Source organism: Trichosurus vulpecula, chromosome 9 (assembly GCF_011100635.1).
Source record: "Trichosurus vulpecula isolate mTriVul1 chromosome 9, mTriVul1.pri, whole genome shotgun sequence".
Classification (NCBI taxonomy): Eukaryota; Metazoa; Chordata; class Mammalia; order Diprotodontia; family Phalangeridae; genus Trichosurus; species Trichosurus vulpecula.
In genome coordinates, this window is record NC_050581.1 from 53745794 (window position 1) to 53771892 (window position 26099).

The window sequence follows — 26099 nt, forward strand, 5'->3', positions numbered from 1 at the left end:
TCTCTTCCATGGTCAGAGCTTTCAAATTATCAGCCATAATACAAATGTGTGCTATTGGTTATAAGGATAAATATTTAAGCAAGAATGTATGAATGATTCTATTGAACTTATATGTTACTACTGAAAAATAAAACCAAGCAAATGGTCTTAAATATCGTGGCTTAATAGCATTATTTTTGTGTAGAAAAGATTTTCTGTATGAAAGATGACATTCTATATCATATCAGTTTCTCAAGAGAATGTGTCTATCCAAGTCTGAAATTTATAGGTTACTTAACTCAATGTTCTCTTAAATAAACTTATGATATTCAAAGTTATGGACTAAGTTTTTTGTAATGCCAGTTTGATCCCATGACAAATCAAAGTGATCCAAAGGAAGTATTAGGAAGACAGATTGTGATAAAAAAAATTTCTCTGACTTGAATCTCAGAGAAAGTACTGGAAAGGAAATTCCTAATATATTTATAATCTTTTGCAAACTAAATTGGTTTCAAAATGGATTTAGGGTATGAAGTTATTGTTGGATTTTATTTTTCTAGCAAAAATTTCAGTTGCAAGATATTGGGCTGAGCAGTAGAAGCTAGGCAAATTTTGTGTTAGAGATGTTCAATGATAGCATGCCCCCAAAAGAAGACCAAAAATAAAATTCTGACTGCATGAAGAGTGTTGCATCATTTTAGTGCCAGGAAGGCAGTCAGCATAGCTAGGTCTTGATTAGTGTGAACAATGAATTCTTGTCAAGTGTTGCATGTATTTTGAATTCATACTATTATAACTTAAAATTATGTAAAATAGGGTAATTGGTTCCAATTCAATGGGAATATGCAGTGCAAGTTCAAATAATGCAACCCCTTCATAAAATTATTGTTGGCACTGATTGGGATCTGACTCTTTTCCATTCTTCTAACTAAAAGGATTCAAGGACCAAGAGGTACAGCAGATTTTTGGAAGCTTCTCAGATAGAAGCTAAGATAAGACTAGGGAAAACTATCTTTCATTGCTTATAAAAAAATCAGGTACCGCCTTATTAATAAAAAGAGCTGCCAATTTCTTTACATTTCATATCTGGTGATAGTCCTGTATCTTCAGTCTTCCTTGCTACAGCTTCCTACCACTAGCTGCATAGCTAGCTATACTGTGCTTGTTAATGGCATTATTATTGGGATATGTGGCCTTTAACTCAAACTGAAGAAGTGAGAAAGATTAAACTTGGTTTAGATTAAGAATTAAAAAGCAGAACAGCTTGTGATGTAACACCTGATATTGGTGTTTGATTTCCAAGAAAGGGCTATATCATAAGGCAAAATCGAAAAGTTCATTCATGGCAGATAAGGAACAGTTTTGCTTGGGTAACATAAACAGAAATATGGCCTCAAGACAAGAGAAAATGTCAGTTTAGAAAGAAAGCTATCTGAAGAGCAGAAGAATAAAAGGCACTAGAGTGAAGTCTGACAGAACAAAGGAAGGAAGTATTCTGACAATTAATTACCTGGTTACTAGCATCACTGAAGCCAAATTAGCTAACTCTGAACCCAAGGTGCATTGCTTAGCCTCAATTACAAATGTGCTCTAACGCTAAAGGGCATCAGCAACTTCTAGCATAAAATATACCAGCTTGTCCTCTTTTTCAAATTTGGTATTACAGGAGCATCTTTTTTTTTTTGGCTTTTGAATGAGGGTAATTCCCTCAGAAGACTCTGCAGCCTTCTAGAAAGAGGAATGAATAGACTAAACTAACCTTCCACAGAAAATATGGTGAAAGTCTAGAACACATAAGTCAAAGAAATTGGGCAACATAGAAGGAATATAGGAAATTCCTTATCAAAACTTTAGACAGAACTTCCTTGCAGGGAGGAAAAGAATTCAAAATCTAAAACCTCAGGCAGGCTAGTCCTGGCACTGGGGATATAGAGAGGTCTAATTAAGCCACTTCTCTCATCTGTAAAATGAGAGGAATGAGCTAGATTATTTCAAAGGTTCTTTCTAGGGCTAAAATGCTTTTATTCTATAATCATTTTTATATATGAGTTATAACTATGAAATAATACTTCTGAAGATATTGATTTATGAATATTGCTATTTTTACTTACTACCATACCCCATTCTCAGAGCATTGTGTACCTCCTAAAATCTATTAAATATGCAGGTATGTGTTGCTCTCTGCAATAGAAATGCAGCTAAAATTGTAGATAATTTGAATTTTTACCAACAAAATTAAATTTTATTTCTATTAGGAGTACTCACTATTTAAAACAACTTTAAAGTCAATGTCAAACCAGATCCAAATGCATGTCATTGTTTTCAAACTATTATTTATTTTTATAGGCTATAGCATTCTGTATAATACTAATAAATATTTTAAAAGAGGGGTAGAAAATGGACTGGTAATTTCATTGGTTTAAGGAGGTCCCAGTGAGGAAACTTCTTCTATTAATGCAGGTGAGTACTTTATCTCCAAGTAATAATCTCAGAGAGTTGCCTAAAGTACCACAATATTTAAGTGACCTGCCCAGGGCCATACAGCCAGAATTTTGATAGAGGTAGAGGTGGGATTAGAATCCAGGTCTTCTAGCCTTCCAAGACCAGCTCTCTATCCATCATGGTACATAGCCTTTCATATACAAATAAAACTTGGTATATATTCCTTGGTACACTAATAACATCCTCATTTAATATGTACCCCTGGGGCTGATCACTCTATTAAGTAAATATCCAAGATTATTCAGTCTGGCCTTCAACAAACTTACCTATTTGTTGACACTTTCCTAATACAAAATGATACCAATGAGGTCATTATAATTTTTCACCTATTAAAATAGATATTTTACTTTAAATAAGCTTTCATTCAGCAAATCAAACTGATATCAGATATCAGTTAAAGGATAACAAAATATTCCTAGGGGTATAAATGCTCCAATTTAGAAAGTCACCACTGTTCTGTCTTTTCTATGTCAGGACCATGTTACAGAAGGATCCCGATAAAACCACCTATAAGAGTAACTCTTGGGGCCGCTAGGTGGAGCAGTGAGTAGAGCACCGGCCCTGGAGTCAGGAGGACCTGAGTTCAAATGTGACCTCAGACACTTTGACACACTAGCTCTGTGACCTTGGGCAAGTCACTCAACCCCAATTGCCCTGCCTTCCCCACTCCAAAAATAGGAAAAAAAAAGAATAACTCTTTACTAGGGAACACATTGAATGTTTTGCACCCATTAAGAGAAGCTATTTTTAATGTTTCTCAATCAAAAAAGGAAGAGCCACTAAAATACATTTTGTGAGATTCAAATGTAAATGGGCTTGTTCCTAAGGCTCCTGGTATCAGGCAAATCACGGAGATGATGGTAGCCTTAAAAATAGCAGCATCATTGTACTTTCTGAATTGCAAATGATATTCTTCTAATGTCCCAAAACAGCTCAGAAAAAGCAGGCTTATGAATAAAATGTGTTGTATGTACTTATACATAGATAGCGATATGTAAATGTGTTTATACTTATTTATACACACACATATAGTGGCAAAAATGTTTTGCAAAAGTTAAACAAATGCAATTCTTCAGGCATGTGCTTAGAAGAAAATCTGTAAAAATTTAACTCAGGCTTTGATTTTTTTTTTTTTGCCAGTACATTAATTAGCCCTCGGTGAAAAAAATTACCAAAAAAATTTAATTCACTCTGCTAACGTAAAAACTTTCTGTAATGCTTCTTAAGTATCTGAGATGAAAATATATGCTTTTTTTGAAGGTCAGAGATAAAAATACTGAGCTGCTAAAAAATGACTATAAAACATTTGACATGGTAGGTATATATGACTGGGTTCTTAAGGCAGAAGAAGAGAAAGCAATTATGAATTAATTTCTCAATTACCCATACTAACAAGCATTACCAGTACTGTGGCAAGGAAAGAGTACTATTTCCCCCAGAATTCTCTTCAATTCATTTTATGTCTGTTTGGAAGGGAATCTGCTGAATCTCTTAGAACAGTGGGGTCAAACTCAAACAGATACAGGGATCAGTATTCTGTACAGCCTGTGGGCTGCATATTGACCTAGTTTTAAAATGTAACATTATGTATGCTTTGTTTTATTTTCATTTATTTTGTTAAATATTTTCCAATTACATTTTAATCTGGCTCAAGCTGCATTAGGAAATGGTGTGGGCTGCTTGTGGCCTGCAGGCCATGTGTTTGATACCTCTGTTTTGGAGCATACAGTTCAATAAAGAAATAATACCTTTTCCCCCTTTGAGGGATTAAACACAAAAGAGCTGACTGTGGACTACTATACTTAGAACTAACTCTTTAATGCCTATAGTACAACCTAGACCACAGCTCATTTCTGATTCTGTGGCCCAAGAAGTATCATAAAAAAATGTTTGTATGCCTTATCTGGTAGGTGATTTCTTGCTACATAATTCATTCATAGTCCATAAATGTAAAGACAGAAAGCCTAAGATTTGTTCCGTCGGTATAAGGGCAATACAAAGATGGACAATAACCTGGTCTCACGATTGAAAAAGAGGAAAGCAGGCTGGGATGCCTTTGGGAAACTGCACAGTGCTTTTAATGACTCTCTCACCTCCAGCTTCTGCTTACAAGAAAGTCCCATCTATTTGACTTCAATATCCTTTTGGTAATGCTCTATTGCTATCAGTCCTAGAACAGTATGGTCTCCAAATGTTTAAAGCTGGGGATTACCCCACAAACAAGAGAAAGGATCATGGTAGGTGTGAAGATGCAATGACATATTACCAATGAAGGATTGGGCAGAAGAGCATAATTAAATTATGAGAAATATGTATGAACAGAAAAAGAAATGAAGCAGTCATGTAGCAAGAACAAAAGATAATTTGCTGTTTAGCCAATGTGCTCCACTGATCTATGAATACAATGCCAAGAGATCAGATATATTAGGTGGACTGCCACAGAAGGTTTACATGTGGATCTAGATAAAAAGTCTAACAGGAAGAGATAGCATGGATGGGTTGCCATCTGTACTACTGAAGGGAGTACTCACATTGATGAGATTATAGATCCATCGAGTTATTTTACCATATGGAAAAGAAAATAGGACTTGAAATTTCTGATACTCTAAATCACAGTCTCCTCCCTACCACACTTCCTATTATGCCCAATAAGTGCCTTATGCCTTAGGGGAAAGGTGGGAATATTAAAGTTACACCCTTTCAAGTTGCAAAGATATCTTTCGGTAAATTACTTAAATCACTTTCTATGGTGCTATGTAATATGTACTATGGTGTTGTGATAGGAAGAGTTTACCTGCAAAAATATTTTACCTATTAGCTCCTCCTAGGAATAACCGGACTATTTATATGAGTTCACCATGATCCCACGCACATAGGAACTCCCTGATAAAAACACTGTTTGGTGAATAAAGGGCCTAAGTATTTTTACATGAATGTGAAGCCACATGGAAGACTGTAGGAAAAAAATTAAAGTAAATGGGAATAAGAAATGTTCCTATATACTTTATGAAAGAGATTTCTGCTAGTTGTATCCCAGGAAAAACTGGCAAGGAGGAAAATGGAGAAGTTTGGCCTTCTTTAACAAAATAATGATTTTATAGTAGCTTCTTACTAATACTAAAATATTTTATTATATTTTCAGTCCCCAGAGAGTTTATCCTAAACATGAGGTGACAATAATGAGAAAAATTCAAAATATGAATCCATGTAGCAAAAATTTGATTGTATTCAAAGGGTTGGTGTATTTGAAGTTTCTTTACTATCTAGGAAAAGAACTGCACTTCAATAATATGGGGAAAAAATCACATTACAAAAAACTTTCTCATGAGAATGCCAACTTATTTTCATATAAACAGTCACCCCTAAAAGACAAAAATACATAAGCATAAACTATCATTATTATTTTAAAGCACAAATAATTTTCAATGAAAATGTTGACATATTCGGTGCTTTTAAAATCTACTTCTTACACATGCTAAGCTAGACCCAATAAATTTCACAGTGTTTTGGAAACTGAGTAGCTCTCTAAAGTCATTTCCATTAAATTACACCTTAAAAACATACCATACTTTTATTACACCAGTGCAGTTGTTTCCCCCTTACTCATAAAAATACTTTAAGTAGCCTAAAATATCCTAGAATGAATTAGACAACTTACCTTTGAGCCTCGCTCATTAAAAATTATTTCAACATCTAAGATTTTACCAAATTGCTGCAAAGAAACAGAAATATATAAACATGAGCAAATGAAAGCACATCATGCTACACAAACTGGCAATTATTTCAGAGTATGAAAATATTGGTATATCAAAGGCATAAACTGTATTTAATACTCTACAGTTAAAGGGTATGATTAGCACAGAGAAGCAATCCAACCAAAACTGCTTAATTCCCATATTATGAAATCCTGAGGCAGAATCGCTAATCCAGTATAGATGACTTGTTTGCTAAGCAAATACAAACAAAATATTAAGAATGTTAGGAATGTATAGGCCAGTAGTACTGGACTATTCCATTTTTCAGTGGGAGAAAGATTTTGGGCTACGCAGGAGTTTGGCAATTGATATGTGATACCGTGGCCCTTTCTCTGGGGATGATATTAGACGGCCTGGTTGTACACATGAAGAAATGAGAATTATACTGATGACCCTGTCCATACTCAACATATGGATAGAATTCTGATTTGTCTTCAGGGTAAACAGTATCTGCCATGTCATGATTCTCTCAAAATTATTAGAAAAATAATCTTTAAAACTATCAGAGTAGCTAAAATGAGGCTCTATGGGAATTCAGCCTTTTAGTATTTATTTACATCTGGGACTTAGAATAGGTTTATTAATGCTGAAAAACTTATAGATCCAGTGTATATTTGATCCACACCATGAGAGGGGAATATTCAGTAAGAAGTGGCATAGATCTCAATATTAAGCAACCCCCAAATTCATTTCCCTTTGCCTTCAAGACAGTTCCCAAAAAAATACCTTTCTTGACATTTTGGTCAGGAACCAGTTTATTTCTAGAGAACATACCTACTGGGGGTGTACTAAGTGGCCAAAGAGAGTCATCCTGGAACTTAAGATCTACTTTGTTCATTTAAAAAAGAGAAAGATGTACATGAATAATTGAAAGTTTTCATGATGATAAACAATATTCTGACTTTCAATTTATGACTTTTTTCCCCTCTTATTTTTGCTTTCATTTTACTCAATCTGCTCTTCCCTACCTGTTTTACCCAGCTTTGTCCGAACAACTCTCTACCCCAAGTATTCTTGAGGAAGCAGGCAACCGCTAGGTAGAGGTTGGGTCCTCTGATGGTATTTATAAAGGGAGGAAGAGTAGAGAAAGTCCATTTGATTAAGACAGTGAAGAACAGATATGACAGCATGTGACCAATGCACATTCTCTCTACAGAGAAAAACACTATGAAAGTCTGGCAAAACAAGTCCACTGGGTATTAACAAATCAAGATGATTCTGCAAACGGAAGGTGTAAACACTGCTTGGCAACTATGGTGCAAAGCAGAGTTAAACTACTAGACTGTGAACACACACACTCAAAAAATTGTTTTGTATACAGGTAGAAAGTGAACCTGTTAAAAATAAATTGCTCAAGAAGTTTTAAGAAAGAAAAGTTTTAAATGTAGGACAAAGTTAGTTAAAGCATAAGTTGTTTTATTCCAGGGCTCCTTTTTTTAAATGTAATTACCCAAGACACCCACAAAATATGTTTTTTTCAGATAAAGTGGCTATTGTTTTCAAAGAATAGAAAGATTAAGGCACTAAGGAAATAAGAAAAGTATGCTAGGCGGTGAAGAAAGAAAATCCTATTTCTTGTATGTAGATTGAAAATGTATCACATGAATAACTTGACCAGAAATGATGCAATGAAAATCTAGATCATTAGAGAGGGGAGGTAGTATTACAGTGACCAATATGTCTATTGCATGTATGAAATTCTCAAAAGAAAATAAGTGGGGGGGGGGCAGGAGGAAGGATTTGACTTTGAACATTTATACAATTTGCAAACAAATGAAGATGTTTAGGTCAAGAGAACATTCTTCTGTTGGGTTTTTTCAGTGTTCTGAATTTCAACAGTGAGAATTTTTCTTAAATGTGACTCAACTGCGTGAAATAACGGATTTGCCTTTCAACAGAAAATTTGCAATTTTATATTAAAGACTAGCCTAACACCCTATGGCTTCTGTTACTCAGAAGCACTCTATTTTTCTACTTACCACTTAGAATGTGGGAAAGACACAGATTGTTGCAAATGAATCTCAGGAATGAGAGAATAGAAAGGAATGTATTTACGGATGGAGAATTATAAAGAAGTGCCCTCCACTTCCAGTATCCCAGATGTCATCTCTTGACAGTTCTCTGAATGGACATGATAAAACTCCTTTTCTAAAACCAGGAGTCAGTAACGACAGAACAAGAAAACACTAAGTAGAATGATTCTGGGGTTAATTTGAGCAAGAATGCTGTGTGCCTGGGATACTTTATGTGGGTGCAAGAATGATGCCCCACTCAGAAACTATAATATTTAGAGCTATTGACACAAGTAGTGGAAGAATGATAGAAAGTTTAATTGAGAAGTACTTGAGTAATGATATAAAGACAGCTGGCATATTTTCAATGTAAATTGACACCATACAAGACAAAGACATAACTGGTGTTTGCTCAATAATGCTATTATGATATATCTCAGACTCCATAAAAAAACATTCTGTTATGTACATCAGAACTTTATCTAAAAGCTTCAAAACAAGGAGTAAAGGAAATATATATCAAGCAATTGTAGTGGATCAATAATATTTTTCTGAAAAACTACACAAGATGCTAAATCAATATAGCATTAAAAAAAATTAAGTTATTTTAAAGCACTGAACATTAGGACTAAGAAACGGAATCTTCTAGGCCAGATTTTGTGAGTTCAAATATATACATATACATATACATATATATATATATATATATATATATATATATATATATATATATATATATTTAGTATCTAGTAATTCTAGATGCAATGAGCATGTCCAAAGAGACTATCTCAAAGCACTGAAAAATAAGATGCTTGGCATAAACAATGAAGTAGCTATCATATACATTTCTGACTAACAAAATAGTGGTTATAAGAAATAGTTTTACATGTTCTGAAAGTCACCTAGTTCATCAGCAGAACTTAAATAGAACATGTTCCCATATACGAGGCTTTAGTTTTGACAAGCAGAACAATATAAGGACGCTATTATAGTCACTGTTAAACTTTGAAACTATATTCACTGCTCAGTAGTTTCTGAATATATCAAGGTCAACTACAATCCCACAGTAACTATAGATGAGGATTACAAACCCTAAGAATAGATTGAGCAACAATTGAATCATTCCCTCCAGAATCAGGGAATTCTGGAATGAATGTTAAGGGAGATCAAGATATTTTTTCAAAGGTGAATAAAGAATGTTAAGGAAGTTACATCATTCCAGAAGTGTGTGAAGGGTTGATGATACCTATAATGATTAACATTTCCTACCTGAAAGAGATGCATGGCTTAGGAAGAGAAGAAATTGACAAAAAACATAGGTTGCCACATTACGCCATCAAACTTTCATTTAGAATCAATGTTCTTTGTAGTATAATTATTAATAAACACAAAGAATCATTCAAAAGATACTGATATCAGACCATGAATACCATGCTTACAGAAACTTCTGTAAATAAATTTGTTTGTTTTCTATTGTGACCTAACAGATTAGCAAAGTGTGGGAAGGAAGGGGAGAGCAAAGATGATTTACGAGTTATTGGAACACATGCTTCATAGGACAATGGGTGTATAGAATAAACTCTATCAGCGTCATACTGAAAAGATGCCAAAATGTTAATTTAAAATATGCAACACTTTTGAAAACCATTTACTATGATCTGATTGTGCTTTAAAGCATTATAAATTTCATGAAAGTATTAATATTTCCTCTAGTGTGATTTGGATAATGTCATACACTCAGGCTGGAAGTGAAAGTATTTCTGTATCTTAAATATACAAATAATTCAGAGATAGACCCAGTAAAGAACATAGACGTTACATCTATATGTTGCCAAAACAGGTGGATGTCATTAACCTGTGCTGGGTTAGCTTCTTGCTTTCAGATTGTTTCGAGGGGTTTATGTCACCTTCCCTTTGTGATGCCTACATTCTTTGGCCAGATGGTCAAAGTAGAGAGAGCAAGATTACAGACGCTGATTGGGATATGTAATAGTTACTTATAAAATGTGAATTATATAGGGAATAACACTAAGTGAAGAGAGATGCTATGCTTACTTTAATTCAACAAATATTTACTGGATGCCTGCTATATCCAAATCACTATAGAGAATTTAAAAATGAGTGGGACAGATTCCTCGCCTTTCAGGAGCTGAATAGTGTCTCTCTGGAATGTGTGAAGAAGCTCCCAAAATGGGGAACATTATTTTTAATTCGCTGTATACCAGAGATTAGTAAGTGAACCATTATTTCCACTACCATCAACTCAATTCATCTTGGGTTTGACACCATTGCTCTCTGCAGGTGAAAAGAAGATTCCATTTGGTTTATACTAATGCAATTAGAACTTGAACAAATATTTTCTGGGCAAAATTGTTTTCCTTCACTCATTACTCTGTTACAAGGTTTGAAGAACTACTATCACTGATACTGAAATATTTCACCAATTTAGCAGCAAAGCAAGACCTAACATACACTCAGAAAGACCGCCTGCCTTTCCAGTTGTTACTCAAAATGTACTACAAGACACTAACTCAAGCCATCTATTACCAGGTGGGCTATATTTCACTACCCCTATGTAAACAACTCTTGATAAGGAACAAGATGTCTAATAGTCATCTGCAGAAAAACCCATGTTTTAATATTGGAATTCCTCAATGTTACATATGTTTAACTTCCATTTTAATGTGTTGAACTGTTAAAACTAATTCTTGACTTGAAAGTTCCTAGGAGTACTTTTGTGCTTTGGAGTTTAAAGTTATTACCAAATGAGAGATAAGGAGTGTGTGTGGCTGCTCTGTGAAGTATGGACTCAGTGAAATATCATGTATGTTTGTTAAGAAAGAAAACAAATCCTGGAGTTATTTAGATTGGGTGATAGTTCCTCCCTTTATAGAAAACACTTTTATACCCTCTTAGGTAAATAGATGATGTGGATTTCCACCATCTGCTTCCATTATTCTCCTTGTATCCTTCCCTCTATCTCAGTCTCTACATGAGAAGGGAATATCAATAGTAGGCTAATGGAAACTTTAAAGGCAAACAAAAGGGCGTATTCCTCCTACCAGGGGGGAAAAAGCCTATTTTTTTCCTGTTTGCTCTGCAGTGTCAAGACCAAATTTGGCAACTGTAGCTACTAAAAGACAGACAATATCATGCAACCAGGCTTATACACTTAGGGGTATTGAGTTATTGGAAATGTGCACAGGGGGAGTGGTAATTGCTCCCCACTGTCCACAAACCAATGAATACGGGTGATTTACTTTTCAAAGCCTTTACCATAACACTCCTTGATGGAAAACAAGGTACCGCGTACTTGGGATACCCCTTCTCCCATGGAGTCTGATGACTTATTTGCTAATTTTAGAGAAAGTTTAAGCAATCAGTATTGGTGAATATCTTTCCATATGCTACAATGACCACTGCATAGACTTTAATTTGAGTTAAAGTATAGTCTGTGTAGACACCTCCAACACTCTTGTTCTACCTCAAAATAATGTTCCTCAGATAAAGGCAAAGCCACATAGCTCCAGCATCAATTCTTAAGATTTATCCTCATTTCAGGAATTTAGTAGAAGTGTATATGTTACCATATAAATCCCCAATTCTCCTTTTCTTCTAGGTAGAACTCAGTATTTAGGCAACTGTAATGAACCTTTCAAGTTTCTTGTTGACTATAGTACCAAGAAAACATTTATTAATTCAAAAACATATGTGTGTATTACACATATGAATATTACATAAAAATATTCATAGGGATAGTACCTATTTTAGTCATCTCATCATAATTATATGCCTATGACACAGTTATATTCATCTTACAAATGCACTTATGGTCTTATGGGTTTGTTTGTTTTAAAGTTGGTGAGATTCAGGGTCCCAATGTGACACTTGGGGATGCCCAGGCTGCAGATGGTAATCCCCCCTTCTATTACCGCCCCCACCCCCCATCTAGCTACTTACATTTTAAAGTGCTCCATAAGGATTTCATGGTCCCATTATACCAAAATTTCTTCATGCAAATTCAGTTTGATATTCATTTTTTTCTTTTGATAATGCTCCTTATAAAAGGAACATCTGGTTGACTCTCAGAATGATAGGGAATGTGTGGGAAATGAAAGAGAAGGGCCTAAGGGAACTAAGCCACAGCCCACGGGAAATGTGAAGACTTTGTAGCATCTAGGCCTGGGCCTCGGAACATTTTCTGTTGAAAGGAACCCCTGTGCCTCCTTAGTACCGCATATGAAAGGCACTTACTTGTGTGAGGACAGGAATGCTTCTCCAAAAATGGATAAATGAAAACAGAGAGATAGTACATACCCCAAACATTTGTCTGAGGTCCGGATCCCGGAATCTGAAGGGGATATTTGAGACATGCAGCCGCTTGGGCTGTGATTTGTTTTCTGTGTTTTCAGAAGGTTGTGTCTGAGGCTGGCCGTCAGTCTGTGCTGCATCATCTGTCTGCTAAAAGAACAAAAGAGAAACAAAGTAAAAGAGGTCTTCAGTGTACTTTCAGGTGTAATATCTAATTTCCATGTCACCACATAATGGATGAATGCAAGGAACAAAGCGATCAGGCAAGGGAAGGTCTTTCTGAATAACAAAATACAGAAGGGTCTGTTGGCTTTGCTCAATCCAAAGGTTTTGCCTGTGTCGCTCTTGAGTCTGTTCAGATAAAGTATTGACTAAATTCAACTGGGGGCAGAGTTGAAGAAGAAGGAGAAATGAACCTGTTGTTTGGCACTGCATATACAAAAGCTGACCAACTGAATCAAGCATTTAGACAATGTTTTAAATACCTTATAAGACATAGTCTATAAAAGGAGGATCGATGTATTTCCAATATCATACAAAAAGAATGAAATATCACCCACCTGACATAGGACCTTATATATGGAAAACAGAGTGGAAAAGGAACGCATGTCTTCACTGTCGTGATTTTTACTATGTTAATTCTGTTGTTTGATCATTCCTTTTAGATGCTTTTAATACCAATAAGATTTTTAGATGTCTTAATTTGCTTGGCTTGGAGTTATAATTATAAAGACACTTTCCTCTGGTGGCTCTCTGAGATGAAGCCCATTTGATCTGGAGCTATGAATTTTCCAGACCTTGTTTACAGAAATATAACTTTATTTAAAAAGTAAAATAGAAACAGACATAACTAGAAAATCATCTACAGCAAATTGTAAAATAATTATCCCTCAGAACAAAGTGCTGCCTTCTCCACGAAGCCTCTGTGATTCTCCCAGATGCTAGTGAGTGGCCTCCCTTAAAAACCACCTTTATTAATTTTGCAAGGTTTTTTTGTCTACTTACATATGTACATATTTCCTCTCCTACTAGAATATAACTCCTTAAAGACTAGTTTCACTTTTGTCTTTATATTCTCAGTATTTAGTCCCATGAGGAGTGAGGAGGCATAGTAGATCAAGCATCGGGCCACGAGTCAGGAAGACCAGAGTTCAAATCTGGCCTCAGATACTTACTAGCTGTGTGACCCTGGGCAAGTTGCTTAACCCTGTTTGCCTCAGTTTCCACATCTGTAAAATGAGCTGGAGAAGGAAATGGCAAACCACTCCAGTATCTCTGCCAAGAAAACCCTAAATGGGGTCACAAAGAGTCAGACACAATTAAAACGACTGAACAACAAAGTCCCATACCTGGATCACAGGCAATTAGTAAATGTTCATTGACTGATACAATTTGGTATATTTCCAATTAATCTTTAATAGGCATCAGTTAGTTTAATGTAACCATGGCTTATTCCCAGATATCACTTAAAATGTCCTTTTCTGATTCACTAATTATTATATCCAGAATTCAAATTCCTCTGGAGCTGCTACACAGGTCCAGGAGCTCTAGTCAATGTTGTTAAAATATCCAACTGTGGGATTTCCTTGGTGGCCAGAAGTTCCTATCAATCACAAGTGACCTTTTCACTTTGCCTAAACATGGAGAGCCATTTAAAGCAATAACCTGAGCTGACATTACTTGCCTCTGACAGGTCAGTATCATGCTTCCTCTAACTCCACTGCATTCTTTCTTACAGGTAACCAGAGGAGAAAGAGATTGCAGTCGTGTGTGCCAGAGCCTTAACTAGATATTTTTTCTGCCTGTGATGAGGTCTACGAACCACACCCAAGGCAAGTGGTAGAAAAAACAGGTGGGTATTATGGATGGGGGAGGAAGGGATGCTACTGTGTTACAGGCAGAGAAATCCTAAAGTCGATGAGTTGGTACAGGATGGGTAGGGGAAAGCACTTATCCCAATCTGCCATCTAAGACTTTACTATTTTAACTAATTTTTCCTAAATAGGCACTAAGTTCTGTAGTTTCTCTCCCAATAAAGGACTATTATTAGCACCCTCTAAATTTGGTGCCATTTGGCAAAGTTCTATTCACCTCACATAGTAGTAACAGTTCTGATGAAGGGTTTCTCTGATATATATCTTTTTTTCCCCAAACAAAAGAAAGTAACTTTCTATTCTAATCCTAAATGGTAGAGAAAAGCTTCTACCTGTACCCCACACTTCTAGTAATACGTGTTCCTTGAACAATAAATGACACTACTTCTCATAGTGGTATTCTTAACAACCTTCAATTTTTACAAACTACCTCAGTAAGAAAGATTCATAGAAATCTATTCTCAGAAAGAACTTATATCTTGTATCAAAGAACATCTGTTGAAAAATGTAAACAAAGCTTTCAAACTGAGATTTAAAATCATTTCGAAATAACAAGTGTGTTTAATTTAAGAAGAAGGATGGAAACAGAAAGATATCTTTAGGTCACAATTTTTTTTAAAAAGCAGTCTAAAGTCTTCCATTACAGAAAATATGTATCTATATATGTATGTATGTATGTGTGTGTGTATATATAGAACAGCCCATCTATTTTCATATATATATATATATATATATACGTACATATATATGTACGTATATATATATATATATATATATATATATAATAAGAAGAGTTTTAAATGTAGCATTTAATAGACCCCCTGAAAAATAGTTCAAGTACCAAAGAAAAACAAGTGTTGGAAACCCATCCTTTTTCTTGATTTCCTACCTCCCCTATCCTGAACCTAGAGATGCTAACATATCAAGTATCTAAGCTGTGGAAAGCACTTCACCCCAGGGACTCGAGGTACTGAAGTTATAGCTTTGTTATAGAAAGCAGGAACTCCTTGAGAACTAAGGGAGATGACCATGTCTTCCTGGGCCGAGGACATAATAGGCAACTTTTCTTGAGCAGAAGAATGCTATAAATAAATTAAAGGACAAAACAAGAACAAAAAATATTTCTCAGAAGTACTGCCTATAAAAACTCAATGCAGCTTGAGACCACCAAGGCCCAGCACCTTGAAAATTACATGGAAGTTCATCTTCCATATTAGTAATAAGGTGACCAGTGATGTTGACTTGAGGAAACTACTTTGAAATCCTTCATTCGTATAAGAACATAGTAAGCACTTAATAAATGTTTTTCATTCATTCATTCTTCATCCATCCATCCATTCATTTGAAGTTACTACTTAACTACAAATTAAAATGGCTTATTTCCCTTTCTGAGAAGAGGACTTACTTGCATTTAAATTTTACCACAACTGCGGAATGTTTCAGTTTAATAAACCTAATTAGGAATTACAGAGATTATGATTAAACATATTAAATGATTAATAGCATTATGTCACTCATGTGAAAATTAAAATTAATCATCTTTAGTCAAACAGTACTTTGGAGAAATCTTTGTGTTGTTTTCTTTGATAAAAACATACAACGCTTAATTAATCATTTTGTAACATGCATTTGTACAAGTGTCCGTGAGTTAGCATATATGAATACCTGTGTGCATAGCATAAGCCACAAATGGGTGAAGAAAGAACAGAAATATGCTTTTAAAGATTATTGTATTGCTTTTTCTACTACTACTGTGTGTGACTATCCATGGGTTCTGTGCTGCTCTGTCTCTCTTTACTGTGTACTTTACCTAGGAACAAATATAGGGGAAAAAACTCAGAATTCAATGTCACTGCATAAAAGAAAAGCTTGTTAACTCATAAAAGGGCTCTGTTCTCAGGTGGTTGATGCATTTATTTTTGTCGTATAGAGATACAGTTCTCAGCACAACTACAAACTAATGCTGGTTTGAGAAGAAAAACCTACCTTTTCTTACACCTAGAATAACTGTCTTCTGACTATGCTGAAGGAATAGTTTTAATGGGAATATCCTGATAATCAGTTGGGGAATGGAATTTTTGTTTGTTTGTAGTTGTTGTTGGTTTAGGAAATTGCCCCTGAGTAGGATAACACTATTCCTAGACACTCTGACTTCTTATTATTTCATTATATACTGGCCCTTCTAAAGTCAATGAAAACACAACCCTAGAAAAATTCTCCAAATTACTACTAATAAAAGAAACGATTATTAAAAAAAGCTCTGAGGTTTTAACACTTTATACCCATAAAAATTTGCAGAGGTGGAAACAGTTACTGCTTGGAGGCTGTAGGAAGACAAGCACACTAAATCACTATGTTTAAAAGAAACTGTATTATCATGAATTTAAAAAGCAACACACGAACATTTCAATCTACAAATACTAGAAAGAGGATGGAACTCCATATACAACTATATAAAAGTAAGAATTTTCATGAAAAAAACATGATTTCATAGCACTTTCTCTTTCCTCTTTACACCCGCTGATGTTTCCAAGCTCCCAGCTGCAACATCATCACGACAGGAGGAAGCCTCCTTAACATGCAACTGCGTCGGGAGGAGTGCTCATCTTTCTGCACAGGCTTAAGTGTAGGTTCCAGAATAAAGTTGTTACAAAAATTTTAAATCTATATATTACATAAAATACAATAGTAATAAAACTGTCCTCCTCGTCTGTGTCCCCTTCTGAACGTTCTTTGGCTCCCTTCTGGGGATTTGTAAATGCTTTGAGGTTCACAAAGCACTTTGGAAGTATGATGTCATTTTATCTCACAATGATCCTGAGTGTATTATTATTTCTCCCATTTTACAGATGAAGAAACTGAGGCAAACAGAGGTTAAGTGACAAGCCTTGGGTCATATACCTAGTGAGTGTCTGGGGCTGGATTTGAACTCTGGTCTTGCTAACCCCAGATCCAATGTAGATAGAGATCCACCATACCACCTCGCTCCTGCTCAAAGGGGAAATGGGTCATATAGGAATGCCTTACTTTAGACAATGTACTCCAGAAGAGCTGCCATGGTCCTCCTTGAAAATGAAGGACAAACCCAACCTGTGGGTAGACTGAGCTGCCTGAATGGGGACTCCGCTAATGGGGGAACTCAGCTCACTCTCTCCTCCTCTCCAAAGGAAGGCAAATTTTGATGGCCTTAAGCTGCCCAATTAGCTTGGGGTTTACTGGTTAGATTCCTTCCTTTGTCCCTCCTTTCTTTCCCTCCTTCCCTCCCTTCTTCCCTTCCTTCCTTCCTCAAAACCTCAAACCCAGTTCACTCTGAAGCTCATAAATAGGTCCCTGCCCAAGCTCCACTTCATGCCTGTATTTTGGGGCCCTCCTGGCTCAGAGTGGATGTCAAAGGTAGCTGTTTCTCTTTGGAACAGCAACCCTGAGGGTTTTCCCCTTCCACCTTGATTTTTTTCCTAATTAAAGTGGCCATCCCTTGACTCACTTCTTAAAGAAGCCTATTCACTGAATGTGTGTTGCCTCACTCTGAGAACATGAAAAGGCCTTAGCCTAAAAGGGCCAGGGTCTCCCATTACATCCTGGGCCATTTCCAGTCATCCTGGTGAGACTAGTGACCTTGCACAGCCCTCCCTCACTCAAATCCAAGTCAACTGCAAGTCATGTCATCATTTCCCTGATGCCATGGTCCTCTTCCAAATGAAGGACAAACATAACCATGTAAATGTAAATTTATCATAAATTTACTAGGAGAGTTTGTTTAAATGCGCTCAGAAAAACAAAGAATTATGTGTTAATACAAGTAATCAATTTCTTTGTTTTGTTGGATATTTGTACCTATGAATCTTAAAGCAGGGTATATTTTGATTATTAATCTTGATTTAAATTATTATTGATATTAAATTAGGAGAGTCTGGTTATAAAACTTCACTTTGATTTTCCCAACAAATGTGTGAAAAAGGAATAAAAACAATTATATCTCAATTTTACAAATGAGGAAATTAATAGAAATGCCGTGCCAAGATATATACCATAGAGAATGACAGTTTTGTGAAAAGTTATCTTTTTCTGTTTTTTTCTGTATATGGAAATTCTCATTACAATTGATGTTTGTTCAAAGTCCAGAATAAAAACATCAAGAAATTTAATTTTCGAAAGGAAGAAATGACTTGCCCAATGTTACATGGATGTTAAGTGGTAGAGCTGCAACTCTCCTGAATCCAAGCCTTTTTGGAAGGAATTTTAATAAGGATTGTGGAAAGACCATGAGACCAGAGTTCAAATCCTATTTCTGCTATTGACTATGTGTGCTACCTTTGGCAATCAATTTTGCTGGATCAAGTGAAGTGATTCGAATCAATTACCTTCACAGTCCCTTTCAGGTTTAAACCATCTCTATTCCGTGACAAAAGAAAGCACAGGCTTGTGAACTAGGCTCTGGAACAGTAAGAATTTTCATGAAAACCATGATTTCATAGCATCTTCTCTTTATTGCTTAAACCTGCTGATGTTCTTAAGCTTCCAGCTGCAACATTGCAATGACATGAGGAAGGCTCCTGTACATGTGAGTGGGTCCATAGGACTGTTGATCTTTCTGCAAAGGCTTAACTAGAGGTTTCTGAATAAGCTCATTACAAGGGCAATGCCTTTTCTTGCTTTGGTCCTGTGATAAATCCCTATCAGGATTTGGAATGTTTGCTGCAGGTATTTCTTAATAAACAAACTCCCCAGATACTTCTGTGTGTTATCAATGCTAAGAAAACACCGCTGGCTTTAATCTCCTGAAGATCACTTAGTGCCTTCACAAGGACTTTAATAAAGAGCTGGGGGCCTCCTCCCTGTCCATAATCATTCCTAATTCAATGAATAGCTCAGAGCTACCCAAAACTAATCCCAGTGAAATTGGATTTAGGCATCGACCAATCCAGCAGTGACTATATCAAAGGATGAATGCAGCCTTATAAAAATATGTGCCTTTTGGCTGCCCCTTTTAATTTTGTCTTCTTTCTTTGCCTATTAGAACTCCTCATCCCACCTCTCAAGTTCAGCATGCCTAGCATTCTAGTTATTTGTTAATGTTTAGATTTTCCTGTAGACCAAGTCTTGATTTTATATTGGGACAAGTATGGATAAACACTAGAATGAAGATTTGATTGCTTTAGGCAACTCCTAACTGCAGAAATTCTTTCTTCCATGGCAGGTCAGTACCATTTCTTTAAGGCAGAGTCTGAAAGAGTTGAGTAGATAATTTAGAGGTTATGTGACTTGCCCAGTGTCATACAGTCAGTATGTGTGAAAGATGGAAGTTGAAGCCAGCTCTTCCTCATTCTCTGGCCCTTCTATTATCTACACCATGCTACCTCCCTAGGTCTTTGGATTATCATCATCTAAATCATAAACAAAACTGGATTAAGGTTTGGGAGGCAGAAGAAGGGGACTGTGACATGATGGTAAGGACATGAGAACCTTCTTTTTTAGTTTTGATATTACTAACCCTGTAACTAGCCTCACTGCTGCCTCTAGGATAATAAATGCAAATTAGTTAAATATCATATTCTAAGGTGGGTAAAGGTCAGGAAACTGCAACTACTTGCAAACAAAAGAATGAGTGGCTCAAAATGGTTAGAGGTCATTGTCAACCAAAGAAACTACAAAGGAATATCTATCCACAGAGAGAAGCACCAAAGTTAAAGGACAGTCTCACCGCTCACTGCCCATATGTTACTTGGGCTGGAGGCAGAGAAGAAAATTCTGCATCTAGGACATTAAATATATTTAAATAAGAAAAAAATAGCAGGAGCAGCAAACAGTTTATTTTACAACTGTATATATTTTACTATCTCCAATTCCACCATTAGCCTCCTAAAAACCCAAGACATAAGAAGCTAATGGAACATTATTTTCCCCACCATTAGCCTATTGAATATTTAGTATTGTATCTACACTACAGACTTGTTTTTCCGTTTATGCACAAGGTTCTTAAAAGTGATAAATAAAAAGTGTATTTTCGAAAAGCCAGCTGTTTCTTCCTCCTACACCAATCAAGTTATTTCTCTGAGAGAAAAGCTTGTGAATGTCTTCTAGGCATTATTTGATTAAGTTGACAATATTATGTGAGCAATGGTTGAGTACCCACTGTGCTTTACTTTTGACCAAATTGATTTGTGTAATGAACACTTGTTCAGTCTCTTCTCTAAGCTTGAATAGGGCTCTTGATTTAACCAGTAATGCTGGAAGCCAAGTGAATTTACAGCGCCCACAGTCACTCTCTCTCAATCTGGAGAGAATAGCAAGCGCGGTACATGAGCAAGCATAATTCAATCCATTGGGCTATAAGCTCAGAAAATAATATCACAGAGCTCTGCAATATACCTATTTGATTTGATTTGTAAACCTGATAAAAAAGCAATCGAGAAAAGTTCAGGGAGAGAAATATATATGTTCTAAGCAAAAATGTAACCATATTGAATGTGTACAAAGAGCTGAAAAAAATCATGCATATGAAATCAACTTCATTCCTTGCTTAGACAATATTGTGCATTCTCCACTTAAAATGAAGATTGTGAAAATTCATTTTCCTTTTTTTAAAGGAGCCTTGGGAAAGAATTAAACCTAAGTTTGGTGAATTCACAGGATGCTATTTCAAAATTTACTGCTAAAGAATGTCAGCATATGAAAGATTCATTGGACTTTGACCCCCATCTGTTTCAGCTCTGTTGACAAACAACTAATTTAATCACAATGCTTTTGATGTAGTTAATGTATTATTCCCCAGCTCTGTAGCAGTGGCTTTACAGACATGTGTCATATAGTTTAAAAATATATCCAATTTTGCTCAACTATGAGAAATTCAAGAAACATGGCCAATGACTCAGTCGATCAAAGGGAGAGATGGTATAGGACGAAGAATTCCTATATTGTACTTAGTGATCACCGAATACAAGAGATACCACAGTGGCTACCTTTATTCTTTATAACATGCAGAAAGCAGGTACCAGAAACCAGATGTTTGACATCAGAAAGGGAGTTATGATTAAGTAGTCTTGTCAGAGCAGATGCCAATTGACACAAAGAAATTTCTAAGATGTTTCACTCACACAGTCATGTCCTGGAGAGAATACTATTGTGAAGAAGACATGAAAGCCTAGGTGACCTTTAATGACATTTTAAACCACTTATATCGAGGCTCCTGCTTACCTAAGAGAATGAAAACAAGATGACAAAAGTTGTCTTTCCTAGGTTTCCTCTGGTCCAAATGGCTATTTTTCCAAGGTTAAGGGAAGAACAGTGTCTTTGAGCAAAGGCCCTGCCTCAAGTGAATCCTTTCCCAGTCCTATATTTGGCCTACAGACATGAACAGGTAAATTCTCAGTGAAATATTCATTCTTCCAGGTTAGTAGTAATATTAGAGTCTCCTGTGCTATCTAAGGTTAATCAAATGCTCATTATACTAGGTCCTATGGCAGGGGGAGCTTGGTAGAACGTTTGCCTCCATTCTATCATATTCTTGTGAGAAGATACAACTAAAAGTATGGTTTTTCCATCCTTTAGGAGCAACAGCAAAGTAAATTGTGTGTACACCCATGAGAAAACATGTGGTAAAATTTTCCCCATCTATTTAAACAGGGTTGCCATCTTTGCCTCATATAGCAATTCTGACAGATGAGGAAACTCAAAAAATAAATGCTTTACTATTACAATAGCAGAAGAGCAGGACCTACCAGCCAGGTCTATTGAAATACAAAGCTGGTATTCCTTTCATTTTAACATTAAGCTTTTCTGGTCTCTCTTCACTATTGTCAAGTATTGGCCTGGATTGCCTAGAAAATCCCAGAGTAAAGCATCAATGCCTCCCACATCAACCATAAACTCTGTATTCTCATGCATAAAGAAAATTGAATGGACAATTTAAATTGCTGACTCTCTGGAACAAAATGAGCTGGGATCAACCCTATCTCTCAGTAGAAAAGAATGAAAATCCAGTTGGTCCTCAATTCATCATCCACATAAATAAACAGATTCCTAAAACATGAAGATATGTTTTCTCATCAGCAAAACCCTTTTGATAAAAGGATCTGGCATCTATTTCTGATGCAATTTCTATAGAGGAAAACAAAGTACAAAAGGCATCTATTTCTGATGCAATTTCTATAGAGGAAAACAAAGTACAAAAGGCATTTTCCGAAGCAATAAGTCATTTGCTCAACAAAATAAATTATATATGGACTCACCCTGGAAGTAGATGGTAATCTTAGAAATGTGTGATCAATCTGTTAATACAGAAGTTGCTATTAGCCTAAAGACTTGGTGTGACACATTTCAGTTGTCAAGGAAGTTTTTAACAAACAAACACTAGTGAAAGGCTTTCCATCATAATCCATTTCATACTTGTATGGACTCTGGAAATCTACTAATCTGCTTCACTAAAATCAAAGTACACCCATCCTCCTCTAGAAGCTGAACCTTCAATGTCCAAACCACAGACAAGAAAAAAGTTGCCTCCAAAAATAGGTCCGTAGTTAATGAAGTTATACTCTTTAGTTGTAATCATTTGATTATCTTTTTAAAAATATACATACTAGCAGATTTTCAAAAAAAGACGTTTAGAATCTTACATGGAAAAACCCCAATCTGCCACACTCAAATGTTTTCTTAATAAAGATTATGACTAAGCTTCTATAACTAAAAGAGATTAGTTTTTACCATTTTTATCTTTCAAATTTAAGATCACAGCTTTAAGCATAATTTGGTTACAGATAATTTGTAAGGAAACATGGATTCTCAGCAAAACGTCCATTAGATTTTCCTCAGTCTTGTCATTCTTTTGCGAAATGTCTCCAAACCTTCCTTCACTCTATAGTATCTCTACAATCCTACCACCCCGCCAATGCTGAGTTTTGCATATTATTTTATAAGGTGCTTTCCTTTGGTACCACATATCCATGCAGTGTATCACTATGCACAAGTGTTTACACACTGGTATGCTCTGATCATTCCGTTTTATCTCTAAGTATATGACATAAAAATGTGCTTAATTAGAGGAAATGCTTCAAGAGCACTTAGCCTAGATTCAGAAGTCCTGAGTTCAAATCTTGGATCTGCTACTTATTAGTTGTGTGAAACCAGACAAGTCACTTCACCATCCTAAACCTCAAAGGGAGTTGAACTAGAATAAATGCTACCTTAAGTAAAATCCGACAGGGTTTTTTTCTCAGTCCTAATTCTGTCTGTTGTATTTGACACTGTTGAACGCCTCTTCCTGAATATTCTTTTCTCTCTTGGTTTTCCTGACACCACTCTCTTGGTTTGCATCCTCCCTGAATGTTAGCTCCTTCTCAGTTTCCTTTGCTGGATCATCAGCCATATCATGCCCCAAAACTAGAGGTGTCCCTCGGGGTTCTGTCCTGGGTTGTCTTCTCTTCTCCCTCTATCCTACCTCCCCTGGTGATCTCATCAGCTCCCGTGGATTTAATTACCATCTCTATGCTGATGATTTTCAAATCTTCCTATCTTGTCCTAAACTCTCCTCTCTCCTCCCATTTCATGTCTCCAAACTGGATGTCCAAAATGGAATTTCAGTATCTTTTCCCCTAAACCCTCCTCCCACTCCCACCTTCCCTACTACTGTAGAGTCCCTTTGGGTCACAACCTGCATGTCATCCTGGACTCCTCACTATCTCTCAAACCCCTCCCTTACCCTCCATCCAATCTGTTGCCAATGCCTGTCAATTTGACCTTTGTTAACATCTCTCTAAAATGCCCCCATTCTCTCCTCTGACATTTCTGCCACCCTAGTGCAGGCCCTCATTACCTCAAGATTAGACTATTGCAATAGCCAGCTGATGGGTCTGCCTACCTCAAGTCTCCCTCCAGACCAATCCATCCTCCATTCAGTCACCAAAATGACATTCTGAAAACATAAGTCTTACCATACTCAACAAACTCCAGTGGCTCCCTATTGCCTCCAAGATCAAATACAAAATTCTCTGCTTGGTATTTAAAGCTCTTCATAATCAGGCCCCCTCCTACCTCACCGGTCTTCATACACCTCACTACTTTCTCCTTACTCTTCAACCCAACAACACTGGTCTCCTTGCTGTTCTTCAAATGAAACATTCTACCTCTCAGCTCTGGGCATTTTCTCTGGCTATCCTCCATATCTGGAATGTTCTCTCTCTTCATCTTTGCCTCCTGGCTTCCTTTAAGTCCCAACTAAAAATCCCCTCTTCTACAGGAAGCCTTTCCCAACCTTTCTTGAGTCTAGTGCCTTCCCTTTCTTCCTTATTTCCTATTTATCTTGTATATAGCTTGTTTGTATACATTTGTTTGCTTGTTGTCACCCCCATTAGATTGTAAACTCCTTAACAGGATTTGTCTTTTGCCTTCATTTTCATTTCCAGAACTTAGCACAGTGTCTGGCACACAGTGGGCACTTAGTAAATGTATATGACTGACTATTATGTCTTTTTCATTAGCCATTTCAGTCCATGGGTTTAACACTCGTTTCTATGCAGATACTTCCCAGATCTACCTATCCAACCCTAGTCTTTCCCTTGAGTTTCAGATCTGTATCACCAATTATCTATTGGATAGTTCAAGCTGGATGTCCCAGAGACACATTACCATGTGTCTTTCATTCCCCCTACACCTTCTACTTTGTCAAACTTCTCTCTCTCTGTCAAAAGCACCATCATCTCTTCAGGGGCTCAGATTCACATTCTCAACATTATCTTTAACATTTCATTTTCCTTCATGCACATATTCAATCAGTTGTCAAATGGTTTCTCACTTCAAGTCATCTCTCACATCCAGCCCTCTCTCTCTCTCTACCCACATTAGTTTAGGCCTTCTTCACCTCTCATCTAAATTACTACAAAAGCCTGTCCTACACAACCAATTCCAGTGCCTTCCTTTTGTCTGTAGAATAAAATATAAACTTTTCTGTTTAGCTTTTACTGCCCTACATAGCATGGCCCCGGCCTCACTGGACTTTATTCCCCTGTGCACACTTTGAAATCAAACTGAATTGGTTTTGAAATCAAACTGAATTGGTCTTCTCTCTCTTCTTCAGTCACAGTACTTCTCCACTTGTTGTCATGCCTTGACACTAACCATTCCTCATCAGGCCTGGAATGCACTCCCTCATCACCTCTGTCCCGTAGAGTCTATTTCTTCCTCTGAAAGACATCTCAGACAAGAACTCTATGAAGCCTTTCCTAATCCTATGTTCACCTCACCAAAGGTGACTTCCCTCCCATAGTGCCTTGCATTTAACTATTTTTTGTTTATGTCATATATATTTTAAAATATACTTGTCTCTTCATCAGAATACAAGCTCATTGTGATTAGATCACTTCATTCTCGATGCTTTTCTCCCCAGCATCTAACCCATAAGGGTTTGAACTAAGGAGGTAGAAATTTGAGTAAGAGGCATCTACATGATACAGAATATTAGAGTAGTGGACCTGGAGTCAGAGATCTGAGCGCAAAGCCTCAGAAGCTTACTAGCTGTGTGACCCTGGGCAAGTCACTTAATCTCTTTCTACATTATTTTCCTTATCTGTAAAATGGAGGTAATAGCACCTACTTTCAATGATAGTCGTGAGAATTAAATGAGAATATTTGCAAAATGTTTTGCAAATCTTAAAGTGCTATATAAATGCTGGATA

General features: G+C 36.4%; 1 protein-coding gene across 9 annotated transcripts in view; it reads right to left on the reverse strand.

Annotated features, from left to right (window-relative positions):
* Positions 1-26099, reverse strand: part of RBFOX1 (RNA binding fox-1 homolog 1) — a 388542-nt gene that overhangs the window by 117689 nt on the left and 244754 nt on the right. For all 9 annotated transcript variants that reach the window (XM_036738289.1, XM_036738294.1, XM_036738295.1 and 6 more), the window contains exons 3-4: positions 12566-12709; positions 6140-6193 (exon numbers count right to left, since the gene is read on the reverse strand). In XM_036738289.1, coding sequence (XP_036594184.1) covers positions 6140-6193; positions 12566-12709 — 198 coding nt within the window. The remainder of the gene's footprint in view (positions 1-6139; positions 6194-12565; positions 12710-26099) is intronic.